Raw genomic sequence first — 14,221 nt, forward strand, 5'->3', positions numbered from 1 at the left:
GAGAAAGATTCAAAAAGGACCTGAGAGGCAACGTTTTCACATGCAGTATAGTTCATATGCCAGAGGAAGATGCTAGTGTCGGTACATTTAGAACATTAAAAGATATGTGGACAGATACGTGAATAGCAAAGGCTTCGAGGGATATGGGCCAAATACAGGCAAGTGGGACAAGTTTAATTTGCGAAGCTTGGGCAAAACGATGTGGCTACAATGGAGACCAGGACAGGACTGTATTCAGGAAGGCTAGGAAACAGGGAGAATGTAACATTGATTAATTGTAAGAATATTGCAGTGTCGGAGTATGTCTGTTCCCCAGTGAAGCCTTGGATGGAATGTTTTTGGCTATAGCTTAGGAACAAGATGCAGGAATGCGGATTGGTTTTAACTGAGGGAATTTTATCTGATTCTTGGCTGGAATTCTTGTTGGGTAGAAGGTCAGGGAGGGGGCAAGAATTAAAGTAAAAATGGAGTGCAAGAAAAACTCAACAGTTAAGTGGAGAGAGAGAAACAGTTATCATGTTAAATCCAGTATTACCACTGGATTGTTTAAGAACAAAGGTGTCAGTTGGATGAGGAAAACTAGAACCAGGCTGAATCTAGAAGGTTCCAAGCAGAGTAGATAAAGCAAAAATAAAAGGGCCCATTTAACAAAAGACAGGCAGCTAACATGGAAGGAAACCTAAAAGCCTTCTCTTGGCCATTGAATAGAACCAAGTTGGTTTGTAGAAGAGGATTTTTACGTGAGGCACAGCTGAGATATTTTGCATCTGTCTGTGCTGAGGAAGATGATGCTGTTGAGGCTGTGGTGATTAGGTAATGAAGAGACTATCTGACATAGCACGCTGTTTCCGTTACAATCAAGCCAAGTGATTAACGTTAATTCAATGCGAGTGCAGGAGGGCATTTCAGGAACAGTATCATAGAATCCCATGAAGTCCACACCAACCCTCTGAAGAGAATCCCACGCCAACCAGGCATACCTAAATAATGTGCTGACCTGATGAAGCTGCAATGTACAGTTTGCCTACTAATCAGTGAAAACAGCATGCGATAAACAGCTAAGTGATCTCACAACCAACAAATCTGATCAAAGCACTGCACTTCTGCCACATCCAATTGTGAAAATTGGTGGACAGTTAACAGAAGGTAGCTTCACAAAAACGCCATATTTCATGGGAGAATGCAGTTTGTCAGTTTACAAGAAGAGACAAAATCATTTGCAACTATGCCCAGCTAACAGCACTAAGTGCATCAGCGATTTCTGTCTCCTCCTGAAGTCCCCAGCATCACAGATGCCAATCTTGAGGCAATCTCACATGCTACATGTGCTGTCAGGAAATGGTTGTAGCCACTGTTTACTGGGAAGGCACTGGACCCTGACAAGATCCTGAGAACAGAGTTGAAGATTTCTGCTTCAGAAATATCCATGCTTCTTGTGAAGCTCTTTTATTACAGTTACAATTGTGCAATTATGTTCTGTCCACAAGAAGCAGGATACCCGAAACATCGATTTCGAAGCTCCTTGGATGCTGCCTACTAATCCTATAGCACCACAATCCTATATCTAAGCCAGTCAATTATCATCTAGTCAACACTGTCTATTCAGCAAAATGATAGTGTCATCAACAGCATTATCAACTGACACTTGGGCACAAATAATCTAGTCACAGATCCTGGCATCATTGAGATAGAGACAAAAGAACTGACCTTGATATAAAAACATTGTAATTGTCCTTGACATTAAGGCAGAAAGAAACCTTGGTGAAATCGAACTGAATGGAAATGCTTTATGCAAGTTGGAGTCATACCTAACACAGAGGATGTTTCTGGTGTTGGAGGAAGTAACCTCTAGTCCCAGGTTATCACTGCAGGAGTTCCTCAAGATAATATTTCTGCCCAGGCAACTTCAGCTGTGTCATTTCCCTCCATCATATGGTTAGATGTTTGCTGTTGATTGCAACATGTTCGGCATCTTTAGCAGTTCCCAGATACTGAAGCAATCCATGTCATAGTGAGACAGCATGGAAACAAAATCTTGGGTCTAACCCCTCTATGCTGACCACATTTCCCTAAAATCAACCTGTCCCACTTGCTTGAATTTAGTTCATATCCCTCTAAGCCTCACCTTTTCATGTACCTGTCCAAATGTCTTTTAATGATGTCACTGTAATTGTACCTGCACCCACCACTTTGACAGTTCATCAGTTCATTCAACATACAAACCTCTGTGGAAAAAAGTTGCCCCTCCGGTCCCTTTGAAATCCTTTGCCTTTGACCTTAAAATATGACCCCTTGTTTTGAACTCTTCCCGCCCTCCACCCACCCACCCACCCCAAGGGAGAAGACACTTGCAATTCGCCTTAGCTGTGCCCGTCATGATTTTATAAACCTCCATAAGGTAACTACTTAACTTTGGGACTCTCTTCACTGGAGTGTACAGCCTCTTATAAAGTCATAGAGATTTACATCATGGAAACAGACCCTTTGGTCCAACTTGTCCATGCTGATGTCCTAATCTAATCTAATCCCATTTGCCAGCACCTGGCCCATATCCCTCTGAAACCTTCCTATTCATATACCCATCCAGATGCCTTTCAAATGTTGAAGTTGTACCAGCCTCTTCTGACCGCTCATTCTATGCACGCACCACCTTCTGTGTGAAAAAGTTGCCCCTTAGGTTCCTTTTTAAAATTTTCACCCCTCACCTGAAACCTATTTCCTCTAGTTCTGGATTCCACCGCCCCAGGGAAAAGACTTTGTCTATTTATCCTATCCATGCTTCTCATGATTTTATAAAGCTCTCTAACGTTACCCCTCAGCCTCTCCTTGTCGTTCACATCCTCCAAACCTGGCAGCATCCTTTTAAATCTTTTTTTTTTGAACCCTTTCAAGTTTCACAACATCCAATAGGAGAGAGACCAGAATTGCACGTAATATTCCAAAAGTAGCCTAACCACTGTCTCATACAGCCGTAACATGACCTCCCAACTCCTATAGTCAATGCTCTGTCCAGTGAAAGAGCCTACCAAACGCTGCCTTCACCATCCTATCTACCTGCGACTCCACTTTGAAAGGAATATGAACCTGCACTCCGAGGTCTCTTTGTTCAGCAGCACCCCCGATGACCTTATCATCTAGTTTATAAACTTAAACCCTCCAGTCCCAGTAATATCCTGCTAAATCTTTTCTGAACCCTCGCCAATTTAATAATATCCTTCCAATGGCAGGGTGACCAAAACTCTGCACACTGCTCCATCAATGTCATGTACAATTTAAATGTGAAATTCCAATATAATCTGTGGTCTGAGCAATAAAGGCAAGTGTTCTCAACAACCTTGTCTTTGTTTGCTTTGCCAAAATGTAGTATCTTGCATTTATCAAAATTAATCTCCATCTGCCACTCCTCAACTCGGCCCATTTGATCAAGATTCCTTTATAATCTTAGATTAACATCTTCAATGTTGACTATGCTGCCAATTTTGGTGTCATTGCAAGTTTACTAATAATTCCTCCTAAATTCACATCCAAATAGTTTACATTAATGTCTAACAACAGTGGATCCAGCACCGATTTCAGAGGAACACAGCTTATCATGGGCCTCCAGTCAGAAGAACAAACGTCCACCACTACCCTCTTTTTCTACAGTGAAGCCAATTTTGTATCTAATTGACAAGCTCTCCCTGAATCCCATATGATCTAACTTTACAAATCAGTCTACCATGCAAAACCTTTTCACAGGCTTTACTGAAGTCCATGTATACAAATCTGAAGATTTGGGTGTGGCTGATAGATTGCACATAACATTGCCTGGCACTTCTATGCTGTAGATGTCCATCTGCAGTAACAAAATTTTAACCATCTCCTTTTGACACTCTGTGGCATTAACATGGCTTAAACTCCCACTGTCAACAGTCTGAGAATTGCCTTTTATCAGAAATAAAACATGTCCAGTCACGTAAATACTGTGGTGACCAGAACATGGAAGAAGCTAGGAATCCTGCATTGAATATCTCTCTTCTTGACTTGTCAGTGCCTTTCCAACATCTGCAAGGCACCAAATCTGATTGAAAAATCTCCATTTGTTTAGTGAACACAGCTATAGTAACATTCTGAGCTTGACATAGTGTTGAAAAGGTGTATGATTACCGTTCTCTCTCATTTGGTGTATGAGTGGCAATGGCTTTCAGACCTGGAAATCAGTGCTGTGAACAGCATACTCATGCTAATTGCCAAGCACAGAGCCTTGGAATGGCTGTACTTGCACTCAGCTTAGGATATTATTATTGTTGGATTCTGATTTCAAAATACTGTTGGATGTGGTTATGTTCTATGAAGGTTTTTTTTTCCCCAAAAGGTTAAAGTCCATTTGGAGCAGTGACCTAAATAGATGAGTTCCAAGAAATCATGTGACTGCATTGTGTCTGGGAAACCCCTGTGGTCTGAATTAATACAATGTGTACATTGTTGAGTTGATGACCAGCACAGTAAACCTATTAGGGCAATTAGTTTGGAGACCTTCTGTTTGAGACTCAAACTATAATTCAGTTGAGACAGTAGAACTGTTTCTCCAAGCAGAAAATACAGTTAGTTCAGGTGAGTCACTTGCCTGAGTTGTAGTGTTTTTTTGGTCAAGCTTCTAAGCCAGGACAGTTTGGATAGGGATCTTGAAGTTGTTATAACTGAGAAAGTTCAGGCCCTCTGAATTGAGAGGATTATGTCAATAGACTTTGAAATGAATCAGCAGAAATAAACTACCTCAACAATCCCAAGGAAAGCAACTGGAAAACTAGTGAAGTGAAAGTTTAGAAAGCTGTGACAGTGCTATTGCTCTGTGATTGAGTCTTGTCATACATTAATGAAAAACAGCTGAGATGTTGTTTTGATGTCTGTGTTTAAGATATCTCGCCTGTCTGCCTGTTTTTTTCTCAACCCCCCCCACCACCCCCTTCTCTTTTCTCTCTATCTTTGTTTTCTATGTGTTATATACTTAGGTTGTGTCGCTGAAATATATCTGCAGCTGTTGTAGATGCACAATCATGTAATTTTACAGGATAGAAGGAGGCCATTTGATTCTTCATGTCAGTACTGGCTCCCAAAAGAGCTATCCAGAGCTCAGCCCTATTTCCATAGCTGTCTAACTTCATCACTTTCAAGTATATATCCAGGTTTCTTTTGAAAGCACCTATGGAATCTGCCTCCACCACTGTCCCAGGCAGGGCATTCTGAATCTTAAGAACTCCCTGAATAAAGAACAGAATAGGGCTCCTCAAAGATAAGTAAGGCAGCTTTTGTGTGGAGCCACAGGAGATGGGGAAATACTAAACGAGTATTTTGCATCAGTGTTTACAGTGGAGAAGGACATGGAAGATATAGAATGTAGGGAAATAGATGGTGACATTTTGAAAAATGTCCATATTACAGAGGAGGAAGTGTTGGATGTCTTGAAATGCCTAAAGATGGATAAATCCCCAGGACCTGATCAGGTGTATCCTAGAACTCTGTGGGAAGATAGAGAAGTGATTGCTGGGCATCATGCTGAGATATTTGTATTATCGATAGTCACAGGTGAGGTGCCAGAAGACTGGAGGTTGGCTAACGTGGTGCCACTGTTTAAGAGGGGTAGTAAGGACAAGCCAAGGAACTATAGACCGGTGAGCCAGACGTCAGTGGTGGGCAAGCTGTTGGAGGTAATCCTGAGGGACAGAATGTATATGTATTTGGAAAGGCAAGAACTGATTATGGATAGTCAACATGGCTTTATGCATGGGAAATCGTGTCTCACAAACTTGATTGAGTTCTTTTGAAGAAGTAGCAAAGAGGATTGATGAGGCCAGAGCAGTAAATGTGATCTATATGGACTTCAGTAAGGCATTTGACAAGGTTCCCCATGGGAAACTGGTGAACAAGGTTAGATCTCATAGAATACAGGGAGAACTAACCATTTGCATACAGAACTGGCTCAAAGGTAGATGACAAGAGGATGGTGGTGGAGGGTTGTTTTTCAGACTGGAGACCTGTGACCAGTAGAGTGCCACAAGGATCGGTGCTATGTCCACCAGTTTTCATCATTTATGTAAATGATTTGGATGGGAGCACAAAAGGTATAGTTATTAGGTTTGCAGATGACGCCAAACTTGAAGGTGTAGTGGAGAGCGAAGATGGTTACCTCCGATTACAACGAGACCTTGATCAGATGGGCCAAAGGACTGAGGAGTGGCAGATGGAGTTTAATTTAGATAAATGTGAGGTACTGTATTTTGGGAAAGCAAATCTTAGCAGGACTTATACACTTAATGGTAAGGTCCTGGTGAATGTTGTTGAACAAAGAGACCTTGGAGTGTAGGTTCATAGCTCCTTGAAAGTGGAGTCACAGGTAGATAGGATAGTGAAGAAGATGTTTGATATGCTTTCCTTTATTGGTCAGAGTATTGAGTACAGGAGTTGGGAGGTCATGTTGCAGCTGTACAGGACATTGGTTAGGCCGCTGTTGGAATACTGTGCAGTTCTGGTCTCCTTCCTGTCGGAAAGATGTTGTGAAACTTGAAAGGGTTCAGAAAAGATTTACAAGGATGTTGCGCGGGTTGGAGGAGTTGAGCTATAGGGAGAGGTTGAATAGGCGATGACTGTTTTCCCTGGAGTGTTGGAGGCTGAGGGGTAACCTTATCGAGATTTAAATCATGAGGGGCGTGAATAGGATAAATAGACAAAGGTTTTTCTCTGGGGTGGGAGAGTCCTGAACTAGAGCGCACAGGTTTTAGAGTGAGAGGAGCAAGATTGGAAAGGGAGCTAAGGGGCAACTTGTTCAGGCAGAGGGTGGTGTGTGTATGGAATGAGCTGCCAGAAGAAGTGGTGAAGGCTGGTACAATTGCAACATTTAACAGGCATCTGGATGAGTATGTGAATAGGAAGGGTTTGGAGGAATATGGGTCAGGTGCTGGCATACGGGACTAGATTGGGTTGGGGTATCTGGTCGGCATGGATGAGTTGTTCCGAAGGGTCTGATTCTGTGCTGTACATCTCGATTACTCTATGGATCTCGCCAGAAAGGGAGCAACTGTTCTCATTGGTGTAAAGGTTGAGGGCACATATTTTGACAAACAGTGTGTGGTATTTTTTTATTCATTCACAGGATGTGGGTCACTAGCAAAGCCAGCATTTATTGTACATCTCTAATTACAGTTAACAGTTAATGACATTGCTGTGGATCTGGTGTCACATGTAGGCAAGACTTGTAGGCATGTAGGCAGATTTCAGGAGATAAGGATTAGATTAGATTACTTAGTGTGGAAACAGGCCCTTCGGCCCAACAAGTCCACACCGCCCCGCTGAAGCGCAACCCACCCATACCCCTACATCTACCCCTTACCTAACACTACGGGCAATTTAGCATGGCCAATTCACCTGACCTGCACATCTTTGGACTGTGGGAGGAAACCGGAGCACCCGGAGGAAACCCATGCAGACACGGGGAGAATGTGCAAACTCCACACAGAGTCGTCTGAGGCGGGAATTGAACCCGGGTCTCTGGCGCTGTGAGGCAGCAGTGCTAACCACTGTGCCACCGTGCTGCCCACATCTTTCCTTCTGTGAAAGATGTTAGTGAACCAGTGTCACTAGGTTAAGAAGATTCAACAACTGTTTCTTGGTCATTATTGGACTCCTTAATTCCAGATTTTTTGATTATTGAATTCACTTACCGTTGTCTGCTATGGCCAGGATTTGAACCTGGATCCTCAAAACCTTCACCATGGTTCCTGGATTAGTCATCTTGCAAGAATACCACAATCTCACTGGCTCCCCAAGCATTTGAATACACTGCTGAAATGAGTTGAAGGCTGGTGGTTGAGGCAAGGCTTGGGTTTGGCATGTGAGGAATTGCTCCGAGAGAGAGTCAAGGCCTCTCTTTTGTGCTGTAAACTTTCTTTAATTAATCAGCTATTTTGGTGACATAAGCTGTTCTGTTTTAAGTGTTTGGGACAAAAGAGCAAGACCTATGCAGTTCTAACTTTATGTGGAAAAATTGTCTGAACACTGAGGCTAAATTAATCTAGCAAAAAAATGGAAAAAGATACCTGGACTTAAGTTAGTTAATTAATAACTTACATGCTATAAATAGGATATTAGTTTTATTGCATGATCTTTTTCATTGGTCTCGAACAAGTTTTCTTCAATTTGTAAAGTATTTTCACAACCATTTCTGACCTCCCTTCCTGAGTCCTCCCTATCGTTTTCACAATCACAATGATTCTGTGTTCTTCATTACATAGTGGACTGCTTCTGTTCTTTACATCTGTCACTTCTATTACAATACCTCCTTTGGCAATCGTGTGTTTAATCACCATTTGTGGCCCTGGCTTCAGCTGCTTAGGCCCCAAGCCCTGGAATTATCTTCCTAACCATCTCTAATTCCACATTTTACTTTTTCCTCAAAAGCAATTGTGAAAACCTACATCTTTTGCCCAGTTTTTAGCCACTTTCTTTCATATCAGGAAACAAATGTAGCTCAAACTTTAATTTTTACTTAACCCTTCTTTATGTGAAGTGCCTTGGTACCTATTGTTGAGTTAAAGTTGCTCTTTGAAATATTTATAATTAACACAAATGAAGAGTCGTGATTTGCGTCAAATAGTCAGGCTGAACGTATCTCATTCATGTCAAAAATCATTGTGCGTAACTTTTGATTGTTAATTCTCTTTCAGGTACATATGAAGGCTATCGCCCTACATTTTCAAACACTCCAAACAGTGGTTATGGACAATCTCCATTTTCTGCCCCCCGTGACTACTCTAACTCTGGTTACCAACGTGTAAGTGTTTTCTTTTAAGTTAATATTAACCATGCTTAGGCAAAGCGCAGTCTGTCTTGTGTTGAAGAATACCTTAAGTTAATTGTTATAAAGGCATGCCAACTCAATGCTGTATGAGATATTACTCATGAAAAGATTTCTGCCTGTTCAAAGTCAGAAGTGACACAACACCACGTTGTAGTCCACCAGGTTTATTTGAAATCATAAGTTTTTGGAACGCTGCTGCTTCATCAGGTTAGTTAATCTAGTCCCATTTGGCCATATCCCTCTAAACCCTTCCTATTGATACCATCCAGATGCCTTTTAAATGTTCTATTTGTACCAACCTCCACACTTCCTCTGATAGTTCATTCCATACACACACCACCCTCTGTGAGAGAAAGTTGCCCTCTGTTCCCTTTTAAATCTTTCCCTCTCACCTTAAAACTATGGCCTCCAGTTTTGGACTCCCCTACCCTCGGAAAAAGAACTTGTCTATTTGCCATATCCATGCCCTCATGATTTTACAAACCATTCAGCCTCCAGTGCTCCCAGGGAAAAGCCCAACCTATTTAGCCTGCCCCTATAACTCAAACCCTCCAACCCTGGCAACATCCTTGTAAATCTTTTCTGAACCCTTTCAAGTTTCATACCATCCTACTTGTAGCAGAGAGATCTGAATTGAATGCAGTTTTCCAAAAGTGGTCTAACCAATGTGCTATATAGCTGCAACATGACTTGCCAACTCTAATACTCAGTGCACTGACCAATGAAGGCAAACGTGCCAAATGTTGCTTCCATCACCCAGCAACTCCACTTCTAAGGAACAATGCAACTGAACCGCTAGGTCTGTTTGTTTGGGACCCTTACTCTTAAGTGTATAAGTCCTGTCCTGATTAGCCTTGCCAAAATTCAACTCCATCTACCACTCCCCATCCCACTGGCCTAACTGATCAAGGTCCTGTTGTACTCTGAGTTAGCCTTCTTCACTGTCCACGTATACCACTCATTTTGGTGTCACCTGCGAACTTAATAACCATATCTCCTATATTCATATGTTTTCCTAAAGAATGAGGAGAGCTTGAAGTTATGTCTTAGACCTTTTGAAGCACAAAGCCCTTCTGCCCACAATTCTACATGTAACCATCATATGTTTATGGTACTCCGTATTAACCCCTATAGAATAAATTAACTTTCCTAGTTTTTGAGGAGACCGATTATTTTAAAAGGTCTGTTTGATCACTCTGTGCTTATCGATACATGAGCATATGCTGAAGCATATAACTCAATTGCACCAGTCTACTTTAGCATTGGAATTATTGAAAAAAAAAGGACCAAGACCCAATCTAGTTGAAGGACTGAAGTTAGGAGAGAATATGCTCTGGGAAATAGACTTCAAACGGTTGTACCATATGCTTTCACAGAATTGACACCCTGTTAGAATTTGGACAAGATATTGACATCTGTCACAGTTATTGGTTATCCAGATATTTGCTATGAAGTTTACGAAAAACCATGTTTAAGAACAGAAAATTTTACAGGAGTAATTTACAAAACTGATCAACTCCTGAGGGAGAAGTTGATAACATAGAGTTGCAAAACAAGTAATTGGTATGTTAAATTGAAAATATCACTAGCTGATTTTTTGAGATAATTGAAGCTGTCTAGACACCAGCTTACTTGTAGGCCTGTAATTTATTAGACCTGATATTCTCAATGTCTCATTAATAGTTTATCTAATAATATCTAACACTTGTGAAGATGCTAGTTCAGTCTCTCAAACACCCTACCCCTGTTGTAATTAATAATGGTCAATAATTGGTTCCAGCGTAGGTTTGGTGAAGGTAGGAAAAAATGTAAGATGAGCAACCAAATAAAGATGCATTTAACAAGGTGTAACTCTTCTCCAAGATCGAGTAGTCAATTCACTTTCTAAATCAATTTTAGTATTGCATTTTTGGAGCGAATTTTTTTTTGCCAGTGGGTGGATTACTTTACAGTGCACTATGCCAACTTAAAGTCGAAGTCAAAGGCCTGTGTTTTTGTTGGAAGTTCTAACCAGTGTTTATTTTTGATAAGTCTGCAGGTTTCACCTTGTTTGCAATGTCCATTTTAATTGTTTTAATTGTGAATTAGCTTCCATGATATTCTTCCTGGCAGAATGGGAGCTGTTCATTTTTTGAAAAAATACATGAGTTTGAAGATGTTTTAAACTTAGAACATTCGTCTGTGAACTAATGTTTGAATGAAGTGGAGTGATTGGAATGTTTGAATCTATAACCATTCTAGCTTGAATGAAATTGCATGTTTGGTCAAAATGATTTGCGATAACTGTACATGTTCAAGGTCCCTGGTTCTCTTATCAATCCAATCAGTTTGTGCTGATTAACCTGACCCTGTTGGCATTTCTCAGTGATTTGTATTCTATTTTTACTGAGTTCTTCTGGCAGCATCTGTGGAGATGTAAACAGAGGTCTAAACCAGAGTCATGTTGGACTTGAAAGCTTAACTTGGTTTCTGTCTCCACAGATCGTGCCAGACCTTCTGACTTGCTACAGTACTTAGTGTTTGTTTGTCTGATTTCAAAAAAGGAACTTAAGAGTGTACATTGTTTTATAGGATGGATACCAACAAAACTTCAAGCGTGGCTCCGGACCTGGTGGACCTCGGGGCACTCCTCGAGGTAATGCTCAAGTGATGCGCTCCTAATGAAGGACTGGAGAAAGTGAAATATTGGGCACTGTTTAATTTGTCTTTGACAGCTACAATGCTGCTCCGTTCTAGAGGGAGTTGACGAAGTAAAATTTATTTGTATGAGTAGGCCACACAAACTCTTATTCAAATGTCCCATCCAGAACATATTTGTTGAAGCTTTAATCTTTGTTTTCACTCTGTCAGCTTCGAACAAAAATAACCCAGCTTTATAAATAACCACCTTCAATTCTTGAGCAGAAACTGTTCCTGGTAGTTTGCACCTACATAGAGCGCGAAAGAGAGAGACGCCTGTGTTAAGAGAGCAAATGGTATGTCAGTTTTGTTCCTGAAAACTTGAAAATTCCTTAATTTATTTTTTGTAAAAAAAAAGTTTCTTACTACCATCTTTATGCTACCGCCACTTGTCCCTATCTGGGAATATTTTGATAAAGTTCATTTGCGGATGTTTGATTCACTGGTTTTTAAACTTGAGGCTGTATTTCTTTTTCTTCTCTGCCTTTCAGAGCTCCCGAGAAGTCTGAGTTTGTAAATTGATGTTGCTGCATCAGAGAAAGTTTCAATAAAGATGTGTTGCACACTTGCAGCTTGTTGCTGATTTCTTTTTGTCTTGTGGAGTCTGCCTTTTCCTCTGTCTGTTTCCATGCTGTCACTCTAGCTTTCTGGGGAAATTAGCTGCATTTCAAGCAATAATGCACAGTTTGTCTTTGCAAGTTTCAAAATTCTAGCAGTATTATTGCGAGAAATCACTGTCTCGCTGAGTAACCTGTTAACTTATTTTACTAGCTCATTTATGGATAGGAACGTCTGTGGAATTCTTGGTTTCTGAACTGATTCTAAACTTTTAGGTAGTTTTTGGTTAAAAGCCAGAACATTAGTACATGATATTTTGAGCTGCAAGCATGACACTTTGAGCAGTCCAAAATAAGGATATATCTCAGTCAAATTAAGCATTTAAATAACAGTACACAGGTATTTGTTTTTATGAAGTGCATTCCTCAATAGTTGTGTTTTGGAGGCAAGGACAACCTTTATAACAAATCTGGTAAACTTGCTAGTGGTTTTGGTCTGATAATGGTCATCTTAAGCGAGTGTTTATAGGATATCATATAGGAATGAAACATAACCATTTGGTTATCTCATTTTGAGAAATGCACCATTTGTAATCCTGTCTCATGTCATCTGAAGTGTGATGTACATTTTGCTTAATTTATTGGCTTGGTTTACTGAGGATCGTGATTTAAATTGATGGGACACAACTACAATATTTTCTTGATTATTGGAACAATCAAGGACAAAACCCTCTCATGTTTGGATCATTAATTAACAAATTGCATGTCTTTTGAAGTATGCCTGATAATAAAATGTCCCATGATATTTCCGTTGTTGTGCAGTTATGTTTGTGAATGACCAATTCTTAAAATTATTCTAAGCCAATATAAGTTGATAAGTACATGGAAATTCCATGTTAATCTTAGTTCCATGTTTTACCAGGACTTCTGTTAGCCAACTGCAAAAAGGCATTTGTAAGGTCTAATTTGGTATTGTTGAAAAAACTTCTATACTGTTTGAGGTCAGTTAGTTAACTTTTTGTCATCTGAGTACACTTACTTTATGAAGTTACAGCAGCGTGCAACGTGTAGCTTATTTTGTACATAGCTGTTGTACTGGTTCTGTACACTTGAGTACAGAAACAAATAGAATTTCTTAAGTCTTGGTTATAGGATATAATTCTGAAAATTCAACAGGTAATTAATTTTTCTTGAATGACACATGATATTTTAGTGTGAACTGTTGCAGGAAATGCAGCTAATTTTATTGAGATCTGACATGATTACATTTTGCATTTACATCCCAGCATTTGGAACTTCTGCTTATTCTGTCCTCATGGCTAACTGAAAATTGAGTGACAAGGAATTCACAACAGAGTTTGTATAAGCTTGATCTGTCCTATATTCTTTGTACAGCATTGCCAAACTTGTCTTATCTACTAATGCTCCTTTGCAGCGGAATTCTATTTAACTTAACCCATACAGAAAGTTACCAATTTTATGTTCCTCATCTAAATTTTCAGTTCACACCTTCCCAATGGAATGCAGCATAAATGAATTTGATCATCAGAATTCACATTGAGGAATAGAGAAACAAAACATGCAAAAGCTAATTATGGTCATAAGAATTTGTAAAATTGTTGCAAATCGAATAATTGATTTGTCAATATCACAAGATTGAGAAGTTTTATTAACTGAAATCCACCTAAATGGTTGGATACTTGTTGTTTCTAAATTGCTAATGGTTAATAACATTAGTGAGATCTACATTGAATTAACCTTGAAGCTGAGCTGGTTCCCTATTCAGAACTTTGCTTTTGTCTTAACGAATTTAAGCAATTTTCATTGGAGTTTTGTTTTCAGTGTTGTACTTTTGTCAACTCCAATTGAAACTGGTTTACAGCCAGATCAGAATTGAACTGTTAATTCTCTTCTACTTTCTCAAGCCTTCCCATCTCAATATTGAACTGTTACACTGAACTTGAGATAATGCTTCTGAACTAAGATTTGAGTGCTTAATGTACTATGAATATGATGCCATGAATATGATGTTAGAGGTACACATGTATGAAATAATTTGATATTGCTGATTTTGAAGAACAATATAAAACACCAGTTGCATTTTTTCAAATGCTGAATATTAGACCAGTTCATGTTAGATATGTGTCTTGTG

At 39.9% G+C, this 14,221-nt stretch overlaps 1 protein-coding gene across 1 annotated transcript in view; it reads left to right on the forward strand.

Moving 5' to 3' along the window:
- The window catches only part of caprin1b (cell cycle associated protein 1b), a 111,051-nt gene that overhangs the window by 87,767 nt on the left and 9,063 nt on the right, over nucleotides 1–14,221 (forward strand). Inside the window, exons 16-17 of the mRNA XM_072592640.1 lie at nucleotides 8,700–8,806; nucleotides 11,405–11,468. Of these exons, the coding sequence (XP_072448741.1) occupies nucleotides 8,700–8,806; nucleotides 11,405–11,468 (171 nt within the window). The remainder of the gene's footprint in view (nucleotides 1–8,699; nucleotides 8,807–11,404; nucleotides 11,469–14,221) is intronic.

The sequence above is a fragment of the Chiloscyllium punctatum genome, chromosome 22 (genome assembly GCF_047496795.1).
Source record: "Chiloscyllium punctatum isolate Juve2018m chromosome 22, sChiPun1.3, whole genome shotgun sequence".
In the NCBI taxonomy this organism is placed as follows: Eukaryota; Metazoa; Chordata; class Chondrichthyes; order Orectolobiformes; family Hemiscylliidae; genus Chiloscyllium; species Chiloscyllium punctatum.